The sequence below is a fragment of the Candoia aspera genome, chromosome 10 (assembly GCF_035149785.1).
Source record: "Candoia aspera isolate rCanAsp1 chromosome 10, rCanAsp1.hap2, whole genome shotgun sequence".
NCBI lineage: Eukaryota > Metazoa > Chordata > Lepidosauria > Squamata > Boidae > Candoia > Candoia aspera.
Genome location: NC_086162.1, coordinates 17,973,893 through 17,994,580, shown reverse-complemented (window position 1 = coordinate 17,994,580; position 20,688 = coordinate 17,973,893). Strand labels below are relative to the sequence as shown.

General features: G+C 43.5%; 1 protein-coding gene across 1 annotated transcript; it reads left to right on the top strand.

The window, feature by feature from the left end:
• The first annotated feature begins 570 nt into the window (after window positions 1-570).
• On the top strand, window positions 571-13,210 carry HPN (hepsin). The gene is made up of 12 exons (XM_063312308.1): window positions 571-586; window positions 1,420-1,521; window positions 1,965-2,006; window positions 2,286-2,415; window positions 3,668-3,790; window positions 4,885-4,925; window positions 5,255-5,420; window positions 6,270-6,460; window positions 8,511-8,606; window positions 10,054-10,196; window positions 11,094-11,258; window positions 12,372-13,210. Exons 1-12 carry the CDS (start codon window positions 571-573, stop codon window positions 12,408-12,410), a joined length of 1,254 nt encoding a protein of 417 aa, XP_063168378.1. The 3' UTR covers window positions 12,411-13,210.
• Window positions 13,211-20,688: the final 7,478 nt, after the last annotated feature.

The window sequence follows — 20,688 nt, the reverse complement described above, 5'->3', positions numbered from 1 at the left end:
GAACTGCAGCACCCCCCTGGTCTCGTCATCTTCAGCCCTTGCACCAGGGGGCGGCCTTTTAAACAATGGTTACACCTCTATCCCTATTTGCCACAGGGTGTAAACTAACCTCCTCCACCCTAGATACACCTTCCACCCCAAGATCGCCCAACTTCCATTAACTCAAGGGCTGCCGCTCATTTAGGCAGCACGTGAAAGAGCTGGACTCCCAAAGATTCATGCAGCTGGAGGTGAAGGAACTCCTTGAAGCTTCTGCAGAGCTTAAGGCATCCATTTTGCTCTAGAACCCTCCCCCAGACCTAAAGAAAATAAAAATCTAATGATTGAAAAAAAAAGAAATGCTAAAAGTTTTAGCCCTGGTACTCAGATGGAATTCTGGGAGCTCTACAAGGAACACTGGTTGACTTCTGGCCTGCACTGTTCAGTTCTGCTCCACCAAGTCTGAGAAGAGAAGGAGGCCTGTATCTTTCTTGCTTTCTGCCCTTAGGACTTGGGGACGGATCCCAAAGGCCCCTTGGCCTGAAGAGCTGGATTTCCAGGCAGCAGCTTGGATGAGTAATCGCCTTTGAAATGGCTGAAAAAGACGGTGAGTTGAACCGTAGGAGAAGAGTAGGGAAGGGAAAACCCCGCATCTTCCCCCTTTTCCTCCTCTAAACCAGTGTTTCTCAACCTCAGCAGCTTTAAGATGCGTGCACTTCAACTCCCAGAATTCCCCCAGCCGGCGTACCTAAAGTTGCTGAGGTTGGGAAACACTGGGTGATGAACTGGTTCCCAGTTATTAATTCGGAGTCTCTCAATCACACATCATCAGATGAGGTAAAAGAGGTCTTTATTAATACAGATGATCAGTCCACATTAAGGACCAGACTGAGGAAAAGCCCACGCAATTGCTTGTTACGAAAACCCCAGCACTGCCTCCTCCGTGCCAGCCCCTTAATTGCTGAATTCTCTCTTCCATCCTTTCTCACTCCCAGCTACAATCCACTCTAACAAGCACTGATAACGCCAGCTAGCTGACCTTGGAGCTATCCCAGCCGTCTCGACAATTCCAATCAGCATTCCTAAGCTGCCACTACAGGCAAGCCTGCTAATGCAATACTAAAAAAAAATACTACAAAACCCATCATATACACTGGCAGGACGCTACATCCTGACCCGCTGCTCTAAACCCTCAGCCTCCCACTGCTCTGCCTAGTTGGAGCAGGACTTAGGCGAACATTTTCAGGCATTTGAGGGAGCTGGGCGAGGTGCCAGGCTGCTGGCCTGCTCACAAGGGAGACCCCTGGCACCCTTCCCAATTCAAGGGAACCCCTCTCTCTGGTAATAATGATAGCTGAGGAGCTGTTTCTCATCATCAGTTTCTGCCCGATGGGGACAGCTCTGAGCTTTGCTCTCTGATGATCTCGCTCTACTTTTCAGAAGGCCTTAAAACATGCAGCTGGACTCTGCCTAAAGTCATGGCAGTGGGAGCCAGTAGCTTCCTGCTCTTGGCTGGAATTGGAGCTGGGATCTGGGCAATAGGTAAGATACCTTATGAGTCAGAGAGGGATTGTTCATGATGTACAATGAACCAGTGATTCTCAGCTGCAGGTTGGCAGCAATGGGGCTAAATATGGAAGTGAAAAGCGCTCTCTCCAGATCGACTGCAGTAGTTGCATCTCAGCTTCATTAAAAGTCTTCGCAACGGTCTTGCAAGAAATGGTCATCATCTTCACGTTGGGCTACATCTGCCTGGGAACATTATGTACAGTAATAATCGGTCACTTTTAATAACAAGCTACCATGTCACATGAGTCACATTTACTAAGCTACCACTGGGGGACTCCAGAGCAGAAGAGGCATTTCCAGGGGTCTCCCCTTGTGAAGGATAAGCCTCAACTTCTGTAGAACATGGATTTTGCTTTTGTTGCCACTGTCTTCCATCTGAGCAATGTTCTAATCAAACTTGTTATCTCCCACTGCAGTCGTGTCTGTGCTTGGAAGTGAAACCGAAAGCTTATATGTTGGTGAGTATGTGACACAGGGCTGTGGGTTCTTCTACCACCTGTGATACAGCTTCCCCTTTTCCAGCCTGATGCTTCCAGGAGTGATGGAATTGCAGCTCCTCCAATTCCCAGCCAGCCTGACTAAAAATGTGGCTGCCAAATGCAGTAGCCCAGCAAGAGAACTACCGGATCCCTATTCTTGCTGTAACAGGTGGGATCAGCCTGTCTACCTGGGGCAACAAAGAAGATGGGATGTGGCAAGGACGGTCCTATCTTACCACTGCACTTTCTTCTGTTCAGTTCAGGTGAATGCCGAGGACTTGCGTCTGACTGTGTATGATGAGAATGAAGGGAAGTGGAGGCTCCTTTGTTCCTCCTCGTCCGATGCTCAGGTGGCAGCTCTCAGCTGTGAGGAGATGGGATTTGTCAGGTACACCAAGAACATGGCTGTGATGAAAAGGTCCACAGGGGCTTGAGATGTCCATGAGGGCTTGTGGGAGGCACATCGCACTAAGATGTATTGTTTTTATTGATGCATATACCCGAGGCAATCTTCCCCAAACTGGTGACCTCTAGCAGTAAAATACAATCCCCATCATCCTGAGCCAGCTTAGCAAATAGCTAAGCTTGTCACAAAAACGTCTGAGAAAAACTGCACTGGTGGGCATTTCTTCTGTGATGCAATTGTTACTTCCCCAGAATCTCCCAGTGTTTTTATCCAATCCTGAGATCATTTGTTTCTACCCCGCCCCCAGCATTCTATTCCCTTCTAGCTCTGCTTCAACAGCTGTACCTTTCGCATGGCTGTAGTGGTTTCATCCATGCATTTCCCCTTTCAGATTCCAAGGTGAGTGTATAACTATTGAGGATAGGCCAATGTTGCGGTCTTGAGACCCTCTCTCTGTGGAACAAGCTTTGCACTTGCATAAAGCACGGAAAGAGCAACAGTGGGGATAGCAGTTAGCTGAGCTTGGGTGGGAGTTTGGAGTGAGAGGGGTAGGCAAAGGTAGCCTGGTTTAAGTCAACACTGGCAACTGGCTGGGCTTGCAGGTGGGCAGAGATGGTCATACTGACTCAACCTGATCCCAGCTCTACTACTAAGCTGTAATGCTCAGAACTGTTTGTGCCAATATAGGATTGTCCCCAGAGATTAGGTGGACTCCAGTGGCACCTGAATCAACTTGTTGGTCAACTTGCTAAATAAAATCGGGTCTGTCCTATGTAAACATACCGTTATCTCAGAAAAAATCTGTGCAGTGCCACCATCAACGAGAGAAGAGCTGTCAGTTAGTGGCAGAGGACCTGGAGAATGTCAGAGGTTCAGTCCCTAACATCTTTAACTTTGAAGGATCTCAGATAACAGGGCTGTGAAAGTCATCTCTCTGTACTGATTTCTATTTGGATTGAGGCTAATAACTTTAGCTGGTAGTCACTTGGCACCTTAGCCAATCAGGGATCACGCACATTCATAGCTCTCTTAAAAGGAATCCCATAATCATGCACCAAGAACGGTGGATCAGAAATTAAGGGAGGCACCTCCTAAAGAAAGGTTTTCCCGAAGCATTAGCTACTTTGGGCTCAGTGCTACAGCCTACCAAAGCATGGAAAACACTGTACTGTAATGCAACCACACCAAGTCATTGCTTGGATGCTGACTTCCTTTGGGTTGGTCTCCATTCCAGGTCTCTCTCCCATTCAGTCCTGGATGCAGACAGTGTAGGTGCCAATGGAACATCAGGCTACTTCTGTGTGGATGAGTCTCGGCTGCCTTTTGTGCGAAGTCTCAGAGAGGCCATCATCGTGTGGTAAGGCACTGAGCTGCTCCATTAGATTCCTCCCACCTTTCCTTTCCTTAAATACTTATACCTTTCCAACCCTGAATGTACATGATATGCCATAAACACCTATCATTTCTAGCCAGCATGGCCAATGGGCAAGAAAGATGGGAACTGCAGTTTAAATACCTGTAGCAGTTCCTGATGGCAGAAGTCTGAATGCTTCTGAGTTCAGGAATGCATTCATTTATTTATTTAGCAAATGTATATAGCCGCCCATCTCACTGAATGTGACTCTGAGCAGGATCAACCAACAATAACAGTTAAAACAATATAACCCATTAAAATAATTAAACGTAAATAAAAACAAAAACCAAGATTGCGGGAGAATAACAATCACCTAAACAGGATACAGCCACCTTGCAGGCTCCCCTTGGGATCCCCAAGGTCACATTTTAAGGGCTTTCTGGAAGGCAAGGAGGGATGGGCTTACCTTGGGGGGGAATGATGTTCCACAGGATGAGAGCCACAGTTGCAAAGACATGTCTTCTGGGTCCCATCAGATGGAACTCCTTGGCAGGTGGGACCCACAATGTGCCCCTTCTGCTGGACCTGATGGGATGGGTAGATGTAATTGGGAAGAGGCAGTCCTTCAAACAACCTGGTCCTATTGCCGACTCCCCGCTTTATCAGCCCAGAAACGCAACCTGCTGTACTCCAGATGTTTTTGTTAATTTCCGTCAACTCCAGCTAGGATGAATATGACTAAGGATTGTGGGAGTTGAAAGCATCTTGAGAGCATGAGGTTGTTTTGGTGCATAGTCATGAAGAATAATTTTTGGTCCAGGACTTGATTAGAAGTGACATGATATTGCCACCTTTCCTAAACTGTTTTGTCTTTCCATGGGAGACCAACTGGCCAACTTGAAGTCTATGCTGAAAGATCACTGGGATCTAAATGTGATCAGTCCATCATCATTTAAGAAAATCAAAACTAGAGATATTCAGGATAATAAATGTGTCCAACAGAAAGTTCAAACTACAAGAATCTGGAGTTCACACTTTCTTGATAATGCCTCTTACTTCTCCTCCCATACACCTGAGTTTTCTTCTCTTTCTCACAGTGAATGTCTGACAGGCCAGTTCCTGGCAACCCTCTGCCAAGGTATGGAAATCACAAACTATTTCAAGGGTATCTTTAGCCATCTTTCTCTATCCCCTTTTTCTCCAATCCATGTCTTTCTTTCTCACCCTGACCTTTCTCCAAATATTTCTCTGTTCTTCTCTTACTCAGATGCTACATCCAACTTTCCTGTCTTCTGATTTGCTCAAATTTAGACTGTCCTTTGGAGCCTATCAGCCTCATCACAAGGGCTCAGCTGGGTTATTCTGATATCCTTGGTACTCATGAACAAGGTTTTAGTGTGATGTCCTGAAGGTATGTGGGATGCAAAGTTGCATCAGATCATGTATTAACTGTTGTGTGCTTTGCAGACTGTGGGCGCAGAAAGTTGCCTGTAGACCGGATTGTAGGTGGCCAAGATGCCAGTTTGGGTAAATGGCCCTGGCAAGTCAGCCTACGTTATGATGGGACACATCTCTGTGGCGGCTCCGTCATCTCAAATGAATGGGTTGTTACAGCAGCTCACTGCTTTCCAGAGTAAGTCCCAGACTAGATATGTTTTGGAATGACATCCAGATTTGTAACGCTGCTATTCCTTAAGGTTTGACCAGATGTTTCTGGGTGCTCACTAGGGATGCATGTAAACTGTTGATGAGCAACTTCAGAGCTCAGAAGTGCTCTCCAGATGTGTGACTTTCAATCCCCAGAATTCTTAGCAACAGCTATGCCATCTGGGGAATTCAAGGAACTGAAAGCCATTTGGTTGGAGAAGGCTTTATTGCCAATTGTGGACTCCACCAAAAAGCATTTACTCTGCTCTCTAAGGCCCTGAAGATTCCTTGTTAAGACTGTGACCTTGTTTAATACAGCCAGGGTCCTAAGTCACAATACAGTTCACTAGTTTCAAACTTAGCAAACTGTATGAACTCAGACAACTGTGGCTTATTCCTTAGACTTTGATTAAATAAACAATGGCTTTGGTCAATGAGTAAATCTAGCCACCAGGTTGCTTTTGAGTATCTGGCCTTCAAGCCACAGTCCGTGGGCCCAAAGCACCATTGAAAAGGAGAACCCCCAAACACCACAGGGCTCCCTTTTTGCATTTTGAAGCAAGTGAAATAATACTTCTCAGCAGGGTTTGCACAATGTGCTCTGCTTGGTCATTTAAGCCGTTTTCTGGATTTAGCAAGCCGTGCCAAAAAACACCAACCATAACCAAGGTTACAACAAAACAAGTTCAGCTTGTGATCTGAATGCAGCTGCGAGGTCTTTAATTAACCCAGATAAACCTGTTAGATGCACCCAGCCCCCAGGAGATCAGCTAAATCCAAAGTCCCACAAATCCCAGCTCCTGTCCAACCTTCTCTTTCTGGGTCTGCCTTGCAGAAGGAATCGCATGGTGAGCCGGTGGCAGGTGTTCGTGGGTGCCGTATCTCAGCGGTCCGCTCAGGGGCTTCAGGTGGGCATGGCCAGCATTGTGTACCATGGTGGGTACCAGCCCTTTGTGGACCCCAATATTGAGGAGAACAGCAATGACATTGCCTTGTTGCGCTTGGCCACACCACTGTCCTTCAATGGTGAGCATATTGCCAGGGGGGTGGGGGGAGTAGCTCATGACATGGGTCATGACATCACAGCGCAAAGTCCACCCTTCCTGTATTTGTGCGCAGCATCTTACAGTAGTACGACAGTGCGGAACTCACATGGTGCATTTCATCAGTGGCATCTAAGGTGGGGGTCTGGGGGGCAGAGTGACGCAAGCAGCCTTGGTAAGAAATAGTTAAGTTAGGAAAACATAGTGCTACAAACGAAGAGATAGGAACATAGACATAGAATATAGAGATAGAAACGCAGAGATTAAATAAGATAGAAATAGTTGTACATACATAGTACTAGAAAGGCAGTTGAAAAAGATAGGTAGGAAAATAGAAGCAAACATAAAATTAGCATTACGTTTAGAAGTAAGGAAAAGGAGTTTAATTCCGTACAGTAAAACAGCTTTTGTGGGGAAAACAAATGCAGTCTTTGCGCCTGTGATCTGTACCATATTAAGGAAAAGGCTAACAAATGGTGTTAGAAGTGGGATATGGTACAGTATCCAGACAGAAAGAATAAACAGCGTACATAAGTCAGCTGGAAGTGGAAAAAAGGGTGAACCAGAACGTGTGAAGGCAGAGGCCAACCCTGAAAGTGAAACAGACCCATGAGAGGCCGTGAGAGGCACTAGGAGGGAGATGCTGAGGGTTAGGGCTGAGGGTTAGAATGAAAGCTGTCAGAGAACAGATGGAAGATAGTTTGTGTAGGGAAAGTGAGTGAAGGAAGAAGGAAGGTTGGAAAGAGATTGGGAAAAGTAGAAAGGTTGATTGGAAGAGAGCAGCTGAAGGAGTTAATAGCAGTATCTCTCTGTCTTGGAAGATCTGAAAGTAGAAGATGGATTTGAAGATAGTGCTATGAGGTCCTTTAATTGCTCTCTTGGGATCTCTCTTTCCTAGCAGTATCTTCAAATCCATTTTCTAGTTGCGGTCTTCCCAGACAGACAGGATTATTCCTGGATTATTCCTTCTGGGCTCAGTCTCTACTGTCCTTAGCAAGAGGCTTCTTCAGCAAAGCTATCCAGAAGTGGGTAGGGCAAGGGCAAGACAAAATGTGGATGAATGTTGATGTCTATTTACATAACTTTACATTATTTGCATTCACTTAATATATTTCCTATGTGCTTCATATTTTCCCCTTCCCAGTGCATTTAAAAAAAAAATAGCAGCAACTTTTGCAGTGCTGCACTCTTGTGAAAGGTGATAAGTTATGCATCCTTGCTGTAATTATTACCAACTTTCTTGGGAAGGGCAGGGAGGCCACTCGATCCCTACAAAGGAATTACACGATAAAAATGCAGGGCACCAGTCTGGAAAAAAAAAGGTGCAAAAATGTATGGGTCTAGAATGGTATTTATACTGAACCGTTCTAAATAAGGGAATCTCTTTCCCCAGACGGTTGATGCGTGTGGTCAATTTGCCCTATGTGGGAAAACAGCATTTATCATCCTGCTTGCAGTGGATGTCCATGTCCTTAGGGAAGCACCCAGACCTGTGAGCGAAGCCGGAGTGAAACTCTGCCTTGCAACTTGTCAAAAGTTTCTTGAGTTGTGATGCTGGTCTTCCATGTCAGGATACTTGAGAATTTCTTCTGAATTTCTCTTGGTGGGTTTTTGACTGGGCTTTAGAGGAGGTAGCAGAGGGATGTCTGGTGATGTTATTTTCTGTTATATATGGCTCCCCTTTTGCCCACACGTCCCTTGAAGGATCAGTTCCCTATCTTCTTTTGGGTTTGAAGGGCAGGGCAGGAAGCCAACGTGCAGGTGTACATTGGAAGACAGCATTGGTCCACATGCTCCCTGGCCATCTTCTCCCTAAAGAAGTGCAAGGCCAACAGCATCTGGTGAGAATTCCACTGAAGGTCACTTTGCCTTTGAGAAACTTCAAAAGCACATTCTCTCCTCCACCCACTGGGTTAAAAAAATCAGGAAAAATTTTCTGCACACCATTAACATAAGCCACTTGCCACTCATGATTGTGAGCCAGGGAAGGAAGAATCCTTCCCAAGATAACAATGGGTTTTTTTTCCTTACAGAATTTATTCAGCCTATCTGCCTCCCAGCGTTGGGGCAAACTCTGGTGGATGGCAAGATCTGTACGGTGACAGGATGGGGCAACACACAATATTATGGTAAGGGCCTCTTGCTACCACGAGGTGGCAGCAGTGTATGCACGACTGGAGTCCACAATCAAGCTGTGTGAGAGCTTAATTCAACTGAAGACTTCTGCTTTTTGAGAAAGAAAGAGAGAAGGAAGGAAGGAAGGAAGGAAGGAAGGAAGGAAGGAAGGAAGGAAGGAAGGAAGGAAGGAAGGAGGGAAGGGCCAAAAGGAAGAAAAAAAGCACACAAAATAAGGAGAGTATTTGTGAGAAGCCAAAGGCTGACCTTAATTGCCCTGCATAGACCTGCATCTCTCTTGTGACTGTAAGCCACACAATGGCCATCAAGCAAGCAGATAAATGCTTTCTTTCCCTGTTCCCCCCACCACTTTGCATAGGTTGCAGAGTTTATATTATTATTTATTTATAATATATTATTATATTCTTGTTGGCACCAAAGCTTTGATGCGTCTGTATGGAAGACACAAGATGTGATTCCAATTCTAGTCTTGCTTTAGTCCCTTAGTCTTGCCTCCCTTAGGGGATGCTGGACTTTGCAGACTTCTTTGGGCAGTAACAGTAGGACCCATTCCAGCACTCATGAATCAACCTCAGTGGATTGGAAGAGAGATGGGCCAGTCTCTGTTCTAAAACTGCAGCCAAAGTAGCTCAGGAAAAGGTGAGACTGCAGATCCTTGCTGAAGATCCTGCAAAGCTGCCAGATTACACATGCTGCTTTCCAATGGAGATGAAGACCAACTCTCTTCTCCAGATGTTTGGCTTTCATTCCAGAGGCCCTTCTTCCATGCTTGGGGAAGACCTAATAGAAACTTTTGGAAAGACTGTAGGTTGATAATAGAGCATCACAAATCCAAAGTACAACTACATGGATCTGAAAAGTCTGAGATCCTGTCTAGAGAACCTCTGATTCTCCAGATGTTGATGAACTGCAGCTGTCAGCATCCCTCACCCTTGGCATTGCTGTCTAGAGCTTTTGAGAATCATAAGTCAGGAAGGGCAGGGGGTTCCCTATCCCTGGCCTAAGCAGGGAATGCCAGCAGTTCCCACAATAGAGAGAACAATCATGCTGATATAGATTAAGTCCCTCCAAGGCCGTCAAGAGAATGGCCAAGTTTCTGCTGGCTGTGGAGGAAGAAAATGAACTAAAATTTAAATCCAGGGCTGTAGATTTATATAAGGGTTGGATTTCTATGTATTTCAGTGATCTATCTTTTCTGTGTATATTGCTCTCTTCTTTTCTGCAATAAAAAGGCTTAACGTGCTAAGTTACATTCACGGGCCTTCAGCCAGTTCCTGGAGAAGGTATTAGGTATCTGGAGAACCAAGGTTTCCATCCAGAAGCCCAGCGCCTGGAGAGAAGTTGCCAACCACTGCAAAACTGTACTGAGCTGATGGAGCACCAGGCTCTCTTGTACTACTAAGGCAGCTCTTGATAAGGCTCGCTCCTCCCCCTTTGTAGGCCAGCAGTCTGATGTCCTGCAAGAGGCCCGTGTACCCATCATCAGCACCAGTGTCTGCAACGGCCCAGATTACTACGGCAGTCAGATAAGGCCCAGGATGTTCTGCGCTGGCTTTGCAGCTGGAGGCACAGATGCTTGCCAGGTAGTGTCAGTTTGGCATGGTGAGGAAGGGGTAGGGTACTGTAGGTGAAAAAAAAAAAGGGGGTGCATTAAGGGAAACTTTGGCCTATCAAGCATAGTAGGGGAATGTGTGGCCAATTTTCTTTGATGCAAAAAGCAGTCCAAGAAAAATATGCCACGCTATATTAGACTCAGTAAAAAAAAAAAAAAAGCGATGTTTCCAGAACGAGTAAACTTGGCAATTGTTAAAGGACAACCAAGACCAGTTCTACAAAGTGGTTTCAATTCTTTTCTTTGCCAGCTGTGAACAGCCTGTTCTCTGTTAGAGCGAATCCGTTCACTCATCTTCACTTGGAGCTCTTAGAGTTGGGCTTGGTGCCCTCTAGAAGTTGGTGCCCTTAACTTGGTGCACTCTTGGCATTGGCAGGGTCAGCTGGGAACGTAAGCTGCTATTGCCAAACACATCTGAAAGACACCAAGTCGGGGGGCATTAGGGTAGACACTCGGTCTGCCTTAAGACCACTTACCCGCGTGTGACTTTTTAAATAAAGCAATAGCAGAGGAGGGGAAGAGACTAATCTTGACGAGAACTTGGGGAGCATTTTCCTATTGAAAATTTTACTCCCGAGCTGCTGTTAATTCAGAAGATGTAACTGTTGAAATGTACCAAACCCAAGAAGTGGGGGTTCAGCTTCTGCTCCCTATTTCTGTTCCTGAGCATTCTCTTGTTACCTTGTTCCTGTCCACCATAGTAGCTTTCCCTGACTTGATCTCTTTCAGATGTGTTGGACAAACTCCCAGAATCCCCAGGCAGCAAGGCCATGTTGGCTTTGCATTCTGGGATAGCAGTTCAATGAACATAGAAGTGGGGATGATATGTGAATGCAGGTTTTCAGCCCAGGTTTCTTCCACGTGGCAGGGTGACAGCGGAGGCCCTTTTATGTGTGAAGACAGCATTTCACAAAGGTCACGTTGGCGGCTCTGTGGCATTGTGAGCTGGGGCACAGGCTGTGCCCTGGCCAGTAAGCCTGGTGTCTACACCAAGGTTAACGATTTCCATGGGTGGATCTACCGCGCAATGAAGGTAAGTGGCATGTGAGTGGGGGATGCTCCAGAGAAGCTGCTGTGCGAGTCTGTGGTTGTGTTCACACAACATACTTAATCAAGTTACTTAAAGACCATTCACACAACACGCTAAGTTTTGGTTCAAACTTTAGTTAATTGGACATAGGACATAGGCTGTTGTGCAAACCCAGCCTGTTTGATTAGTTCATGTTTCAGTGCATTGCCCAAACCATCAAAATGGATTAATTCATTTCAAGGTTAAGTATTTGGTACCAACAGAAACAGTAAATATGGTTGTCTTATCTCTCCCCTGCCCCCCCCCCATGTGACTCCAAGATGACCTAACCTTCCTTTTTGCTCCTCAAGGCTCTCTGCCCAAACTCTGAAATTTCAGTGGAACAATTGCTGAAAATCAGTAACACAGTTTCTTGCCAGTTTTGAGGCAGGAAATAAGAAAACCTGCATTGTAAGCCCTGAAATAGTAAAAGCGCAGCTTAATGAACATGTAATGAACTGAATCCCCCAACCACTTTATCAGAGAAGACTTCTCTTCAATAGATGGAGAGACAGGCAGTCAGAAAGTCTCTGCCTTAAAGTACACATGGATATATTGGTTATAAATTGAAACTAGTTCACTAGCTTGAATTCTTGTATCATGACTGCTTTCACTTTAATAAAGTTTGCTAAAGAGAACTTAAGAGATTGAGGTGGGAGAAATCATTTTCAGTTTAGGCAGCTATCTAAGGTTGGACACTATGTCTGCCACAATCCTAGTCTAATCAAGGGTAGGAGGTGGGATAGGTAAATCAAATCATAAGTCATACCTCCCCCTTTGAGCCAGTTATTGACCCCATTGCTTCAACAGTGATTCCCCATCACTGATCTGATTAATTGGGGAAAGAAGGAGAACCTGGACTTGGCTCAGTTTTTCTTTTAGTTCCAGGCAATGAAAAACCCAATTCATGTTCCCTTGATGTGTTGGAATAATGTTCCCATGTTGGTTGGAGGCGATGGAAGTCAGAATCTAGAATATCTGAAGCCTATCAGGTTGGGGAAGGCTGGATGAGAAAGCACCACTTTCCTGGCAGCTGAAGATGCTTCATCTACTTTGTTTCTTGTTTCTTTTCTGCAGACAAATTCCCACGCTAGTGGGTTGGTGATTCAGAAATGAAATGCCAGGAACTCAGATACTAAGCTGATACCTTGCTAGCCTCCTCCCTTTCCACTGAACTGCTGCTGCTTTAAAAAGAAGAAAAAGAATCAAGGAAGAAGGGGGAAAAAGAGGAACATAAAGAGGGTATCTTTGGCTTGGCCACATGTGAGGGGAATGGGACAGAAAAGTCCTTGCCAATTGCTAAAGCTGTCATGGCATATTGGCTCTTTAAGGCTTTTGATTAGATGCTTTTGTTGTGTCACCTTGCTCCTGGTCCTTCAAGTGCTCATCGATGGATGAGTTTCCCAAGGCATTTGTCATTGGTTAAGGAGTGGCTTCTGGGTGGGCTCCTGCTACATAAAATCGCATGCACAGCTTTATGACTTTAATGTCATAACTTTAATGGATGCACTTGGATTAAAGGATAATAATAAAAATCCTGTACTCCAGCAGATCATATGTTGAAGGCCAAAGCCCAAATCTGAAATTTCACTAGTTATAGTGGATTTGCATGATATTTCACATCTATTCCTTTTCACTGGATTAACAAGCTGTCATAACAATGTATTTTAACAGATTATTTAATGTTTCTTTGATTCTTGAGCTTTGTTGTCCAAACTTCTTTAGATCAGCCCTTCTCAACTTGATGTTCCTCAGTTGTGTTGGATTATTATTTTCATCATTCCTAGCCACAGGTCATGCAGTTATATCCTTCAGATGTATTGGAGTACAAAGATGGTTGGGGAAGCTTGCTTTAGGTCATTAGCCTTCAGCCCAACTTGTCCACGTTGCACAAGTGATTTCATACGACATTCTCTCTGCTCCCCCTTTATTGGCTCAGAATTTTAACAGTGGAAGAGTAGAAGACTGTCATGCGCTGCCTACCTCCGAGTAACACACAGACGCTGATTCTGTGAAACAGGCTCTGATTTATTCGCAGTGTAGGTACAGTATAGGAAAAAAGCTGAGAGTGACAGGAGCGCGCCGGTGCGGGGTTTAAATACCCCGCGCCGGTCAGCGCCCCCTCACTCGCGGTTACGTCACCCCCCTTTGTCCAACACGCTGTCCTGCCGGTAGGTGAGGGGTTGCGAGGCCCCGCTGGCGTTCCGGGATCGCCCATCATCAGTTTCCCTATTCCTCCGGTGATTGCTGTCAGCTGGGCGATCTCCGTTGCGTTAGCGCTAACAGCTTGGGTGTGCCTCGCGATCCGTTTAGCCATTGTCTCTTGTCCTTCAGTCTTTGTAAGTTGATGGCTACTTATCTTGAGCCCCTTCCCCTGTTTCCTTGATATTGTCATGTGTGCCATTGCGCTGATGTCTTCAGCTCAACGGCACTCATGACAAAGACCTTCATTATATGAGTAATGGAGTTAACTGAACAAACTTGGAATCTAGAGGGGAAGGCAGATGAAAAAGGAAACTGTAAGTCTTTATACTTTGCTTTCTAATGGCAGACTTCTGGGAAGACCATGAGAACATGAAAGAGGTTTGGGTGAACATATGATAAGTTACTGAAAACAGATGGGGCTTGAGTCCCACTGTGGATTGAAGAGAACAGAAAGTTTATATACAGGAGAGGATAATTCCAAGGGTGAGAACTCCTTCCCCAGCTGAATGAAAAACAGACATAAAGAAGATAGGATGGGTCAGCTCTTCTGTGTATCCAATAGAAGAGAATATCTGTAGCTCAGGGTTGGACTGTGGAGTCCTTGGTGCTCTCTGAGCTGGGTCGTTGGCTTGCAGATGTTCCATTCCCCGACTAGGTAGCATCATCAGTGCAGGTGAGTGTAGGGTTTGCTCCCTGTTGTATATAATCTTCTGTTTATGCTGTTGGGTTGTCTACCCACTTGATGGTTCTCTTATATTAATTCATGATGGGGAAAAGATTTAGAGCCTGTCAGATGTTCCTTTTCTGCTTGTATATCCCTTTGAAGAGTCTCACCCAACCTGGTATCTTGGCTGGCTACAATTCTTGGAATTGCAGTCCATTACATGTAGTAGAAGACAACAGTTGGAGAATGGTTGTTCCTGTCCTGTGTTATTTTCAGCTTAAACAATCACCAACAATGGAGTCTGACTGCTTGCATCCATTGGTATACATCTTAGACTAAATGGCACATTGATGTACAATTGTATCTGCTTATACTAACTGTTAACAATGATGATCTATAAATTATCAGCTGGGTACAATTGACATTTTCTTTTTACAAAAAAACTTTCTGCTTTTACCTTTGGCTGAGGCCAATACGTCCCAATGCCAGGAAGTATCTAAGAAAATCCATTATGTCTTCATACATTGTATATAGATGACTATACAGCCGGTCCCCAGTTTAAGAACGTCCCAGTTTATGGATGACTCCTAGCTAAGAACAGACTGCCATAAAGACTATTATCTTAAAAATTCGAGTTAAGTACAATGTTCAGGTTAAATACACAATACTACTTCATGTATTATTATGTTTAAGTTGTTTTGGTGTGTTTGGAAGTGTTTTTTAAGTGTTTCATATGCATAAAAAGGTAAAATATATACTATATACTAAGATAAACATTTGACTAACTGATGCTAAATGACTGTTCTGACTTACATGCAAATTTGACTTAAGAGCAGACTTAAGGACAGAACTCATTCTTAAACTGGGGACCTGCTACTGACTCTCCTTAGTCTTATCTAATCATGTTCACTCAGATTGTATATATTTCATAATTGTAATGATCTCAAAAAATAAAACTGGTTTTGACTATAGGCAGTTCTTGAATTTTCATGTGGACTTGATTAGACTCCCTTGAGTCTCCTTGCTTGACCATGAAAGAATTTATTGGTGTATTACCTAAATGCACAAAATTAAGGAATAAGGGGCTGTGTCCTCAATGAAACATATGTGGTTGAATATTTGAGCAACCCAACAGCCCTGCAGAGCTCCTCTGAATTCCTGTGAGGAAAGATGGGGGGTAAGTATACCAATTCGCTATAACAGCAGAGCTTCGTTGGAGGATCTGGATCAGGGGTTATCAATCATAAAAATTCAATAATTTATTGAATAATTTATTGCAATAACTACAATCATGCAGAGATTTGGGATGTCATTTGCCTCAGATGGGTGATGCATCTGCTCTTTGAGATAAAAATATGAGTTGTACATCTTAAATTTTTGTATACAATTGATACATAAATGTTCATTATATTGGGCATTGTTCTAAGTCTTTAGGTTGATCAGCAAGGTTTCTGATATTAATTGAAGTGCTTGGCTGAGTAAACAGTTCAGCTTCTTTTTATGCATTGGTCCTTCTGGAATTCTAGAGATCTCTAGGAACTTGAGGAATCACAGAACATATACTTTGTGTTTATCACAAGATAATGTGGGTATGAACATGATTTTCTTTCATGGAATTAATAATGCATTTTTTCTCTTTTTGGGGTTTTATTTGTTCTCTCCCCACAATCAAACTTGGTACCCTGTAGATATGTGAACTTTAACTCTCAGAATCCTCAGTCTGTCATGATTCCTGAGGAATTCTGAAAGTTGAGGTCCGTACTAGCCAGGTGTATTCAGCTGCCCAGAAATCTAGTGAAACTGGAGTGATATCCCAACTGAACAGCCTTGCACATTTTGAAAGATCTTGAAGTGAAGCAGCTAGAGAGTTATGCAAGCACCCAGACACTCTTCAATATTGGAAGTGGGGTTCTCCAAGTCCCAAGTCAACTTAACCAAGATGTCTCATGAGGTGTGTTTCTTTCACTAATAGCTCACCAATATCTATTCCTGACAATTTTTGTTTCTTCACATGTAAAGACAGAGAAGCATTTATTGCATGGGCTGATCAGCAGAGGACAGCACACTATAAAATTTGCCTCAATTTTCCTGGGTATTTTACATATCCAAAGCAGCCTCAGAGCTAATTTTGCAACATCAGAACAGAACAGAACTGTTCTTTAATTTAAAAATATGAACTATCCTTCTCAATTTTCAGAAAAGCTTTTACTCACAGGTGCATGCATTGCCTAAGACCCAAGGCCATATATACCATTCAACAGCTTTCATTGCAACCTCCCCACAAGACCTCTTGATTTAGCATACTGTATGAAATATGCAATTAACTAAATTAATGATTGCACAAATGATCAAATGCAAGTTTTGCCCCAACACCCCCAACCACTTCTTTCACTGGCTGCCCAAAGATTAAGTGATGTTTTCTTCTAGAAGAAGGCAGAGCAACAGATGAAGACAGATAGAGTGGCTTTCGTAGGACCACTGGATTAAGCCTTGGAACAAGGACACCTGCACACCTTCACTCCAAAGGAGGAGGCTTAATCCTTCTACCCATACCCCCAAAAGGTGCCTTCATCTCTATGGACTTTTTCCTATTAACACCTAACTAGGGAACTGACATGCCCCATCACCCTCTTTTTCTGCTATTCCAATAATGTTTTCCTCTCATCCTTGACCCATGAGGGAGATGGGTTTAAGCTGTTCTCAGCTGAACCAGTAATCTTTCCATCTTAGGCCAACACCACCAAAAGGGAGCATCAAAATATGTGGTGTTTGTCAAGCGTTGTGCCCCATTCTCTTGGAGGAAATTCAGATGACTGGCAGTGACTGGGGACAGAGACAGTAGGGGGCAGCAATAAGGCAGCCAATGTTCTTCCAACTGAATAATAAGTCGAGCACTCTTCAACTCAGTGGTGGGGGAAGACCCTATGCCTTAAAGAGCTCAGGACCTGAGGGATTCCTTCCCCCTACTTTTTATGTACTCGTTCTTTCTACAAATGGAGCAGTAATGGTACAGTCCAAATAATGGTCAATATGTTCACATTTGCATGGATGCATCTAACTGCTAATCATCCCCTCCTGTAGCAGCCTTATTTGCAGTTCACAGCTGCTGATTAGCTCTTCTCCTAAAAACGTCCTTGCTGTTGTACTTGCACACTTTGAAGTACGAAGGACATAACTAAATCTCAACTTTGACCCTTGCTATGTACGAGAAAAAAAAAGTCATTTCTAGTCCAATGCAAGCAAAATCTCTATCAAAAGTGGCCTATTTCCTTTCATTTTGGATCCATATATGCATCTTCTGGGATTGTTCTGCAAAAGCTCAATTACTATCAGTGTTCGTAATAAATATTTATGTAACTTGTGATCTATTCCTGTAATGCTGTGGAATTTCTTGGAAAAGATAAATTGCTTTCATTGATTACTTCTATGAACACCATTTCTACAGGAGACATTTCATGGGGGAAGTTTGCATATAATGTATCATATTCCAGGCTTAGTTGAAGTTTTCATGATTGATAATCTCCAATGATTTGTTTCAAATGTGTAAACTGACAAGTCTATTCACTCCTAAGAAGCTTCCATGGCTGAGAATGGACTTGAACCTGGGTTTCCCTGGTTTTAATTCAACATCTTAATCCCCACACTACATTAAAATAGCATTATGGGTACACAAATCACTATGGCTTGTTCAACAAAGCATGGTTAAAGCAGCCATAACCAAGAATGGTGTGCAAACCCCAAAATGGTCACTTCACATTGTCTGTGAATTTTAAGATCTGCTGTGGAAACAGAAATGTCTCTGTTTAGACAGGTTTATTTGGAACATAGCTTAGTATGTGAGTTCAACCCTAATGGCTTAGCATTATGTGAAAACTGAACTATTAAGGCTTAGTTAACAAACCATAGTTTAAAAATCATGGTGTAATCCATTGTGTGGGTCCAGGCACTGTGAAGTTCATAGTGGGGATGAGGCAGGAGTTACCAACTGTGCCAAAGGTTTAGATTAGGCTGAAAGCAATCAGCACCATGGATAGCTCCCAGAGTATGCTTGAGATGAGGCCAGCTATTGAATCAACTGTCAAGGAAAACTGCCCCCAAATGAAAGAACATCCGGTGGGTTTATGGGGCTGGGGGACGGTGGACCAAAAGGCAACAGTAGGGTGAACAAACAATTGAGGTCCACACCTTTGGAGACATCGGGGTTGAGGAAGAGTTACCTTAAGCACCCCCTGTGTCTATCTGCTCCTGAGGAATAATCATGTATTGTTTTAAACTTAGTGGCTAGGTTTACAGAACATGCTAGCCTAAGCTAAAATAGGGTTGTGTAGTTTGTCATTCCACAGATTGTAGGAATCAAGTCATTCTCTTTGCATATTGTATAAAATAGGTCATCATGTTAGTTATTTTATTTATTTATTTATTGTATTTCTTCACCGCCCATCTCGTGTTGTGACGACTCTGGGCAGTTTACAAGTGGTTTACAAGGTTTATATGATTTAGATGTTTGGGCAAAGCAGGTCACATGGAAGGTAGTAAATTATTTTCACATCTTCAGTGACACTTATCATTTTTAACCAAAGAGACAGGGCACAAACAAACTTAAAGCAAACTTACAACTTTTATTATTTCCTCTTCTATACAAGCATACACTCATCCCTGCCCCACTCAGTACCACTAGTGAGCTGAAAGACTAGTTGACCAGGTTAGATTTGAGTTTCAGAAGAATCAAGGCAGGAAGTCCACTATGCACACTACTTAATTCTACATGATGGCTTCAAAGAACAACAGCTCCCATCCACTTTTACAATTTTCACAAGAACTTGACCACTTCTGGATTAGTACTTTTTTCATTTCACCTGCACTTTTACATGTGAAGGCCATTGCCTCTTCCAGTTCACTGACTCTTATTCTCAGAGCCTTCTGGCATTTGGAGAACAATTTCTGTCTGGACAACCATTTCTTGGTGAGACTGTTTAGAGACTTTCATTCTGGAATGCTACATAAACTGAAATTGTCCAGAACAATCACTCTTGGAGCCTATGCTAGGATCTCCATAAATCTCCTTCATGGCATATCCAATCAGTTTTTGGTCTCTTAGGTTCAGCTCTCATTAGTTAGCACCCTTCACTAGTTTCGGAATGGACTGAGAGGTCATTGTGTCTCCTCAAGGAGTTTGCTCTGGATAACTAATGGCCCTTTTTTCTTTCTTTTCCCTGAGTGGCAGGATAATGAAGATTAGCCCTCTCTGAGGCCCCATATGATGTGGAAACAATAACCATGTTGCAGGAGAGAGATGGCACATCCACTTGAGGGAGAGGAAAAGAACACAGAATAGCTAATAACTGGTTAATGGTTAACTGAATTCTTTTTTCTCACAACATTACTTTACCAGCAGCCAAGAATGCTGGGAGTTAGGATCCAAATTAGGAATTAAAGAATTAATCTATTAGTCTTAGTTTCTCGCATACAAATTTATTTTCTGTCTATGGAAGTTTCTCATACATTTGAACTTAAATCTATCCCATTCCTTGTGAGTTTATGCTTGATTCCTTTCATTAAAAGCAAGAACTTTTCTTTTCACATGGAATGTACAGTATGCAGTTTCTCTAATATACGGTCCAGCCATAGTTTTTCAAAGGAGACTGTGAAATTTGGGCAAGTATGCAAATTCATCTCCGTATATTACGGTGTGAATTAGATGAATATCAATTATACTTTCACTATCCTAACCCAGATCACAGTGTTTAGAGTAGTAGGTTATCATTTTGCTGCATTTCAGCCTGGTTAACTCCTGCCCTAGCCTATGTTAGTTTAATGGGCCTTCTTGTTGCATGTATTACTGCTACAACCATTAACCACCATTATACTCTTAACAAAACGATTCCATCCTCTGCTCCTTCATGCTGGAGAACAGGCTTGGAGTCCAGTTAGTTTCCTGGAAGGGATCTTGCAAGTCTCCTAGTCCAACCCCCTGCCTAGAGCAGAAATTTTCAGACCATCCCAGACAAATGGCTATCCATCCTTTGCTTGAAACCTTTCAGTGATGGGGCACCCATGGCTCCAGAAGATAGGCCATTCCTCTGCTTAATAGCTCTCACAACCAGGAAATTCTTCTTTATTTCAAGTTTGGATCTTCCTCTGTAAAGCTTCCACCCATTGGTTCTTGTTCTACCTTCAGTTGCTGTGGATAATAAATCCACACCCTGTTCCCAGTGACAGCCCTTCAAATATTGAAAGACTACTATCATGTCTTTCCTTAGTCTTCTCTTCTTTAGGTTATACTCAGTTCTTTTAACTATTCTTCATAGGATTTAGCCTTCAAGCCCCTCACCATCTTTCTTGGTCTTGTTGGCACTCTTTCCAGTTCCTCAGCATCCTTCCTGTATTGTGGCAGCTAGAGCTGGATCCACTATTCCAAGTGTGGGCTAACTAATGCTGCATAGAGCAAAACAATCAGTTCCCACGATCCTGATACTATACCTCTCATACTCTAATCTATGAAAAATCAGACCATACATGAAAACC

What these genes read in the sequence shown, in the direction of transcription:
- HPN (XM_063312308.1), top strand. An exon ending in GCAGCTCACTGCTTTCCAGA is followed by an intron (nt 5,421 to 6,269) that starts GTAAGTCCCAGA and finishes TCTGCCTTGCAG; the next exon opens with AAGGAATCGCATGGTGAGCC. An exon ending in GGATCTACCGCGCAATGAAG is followed by an intron (nt 11,259 to 12,371) that starts GTAAGTGGCATG and finishes TCTTTTCTGCAG; the next exon opens with ACAAATTCCCACGCTAGTGG.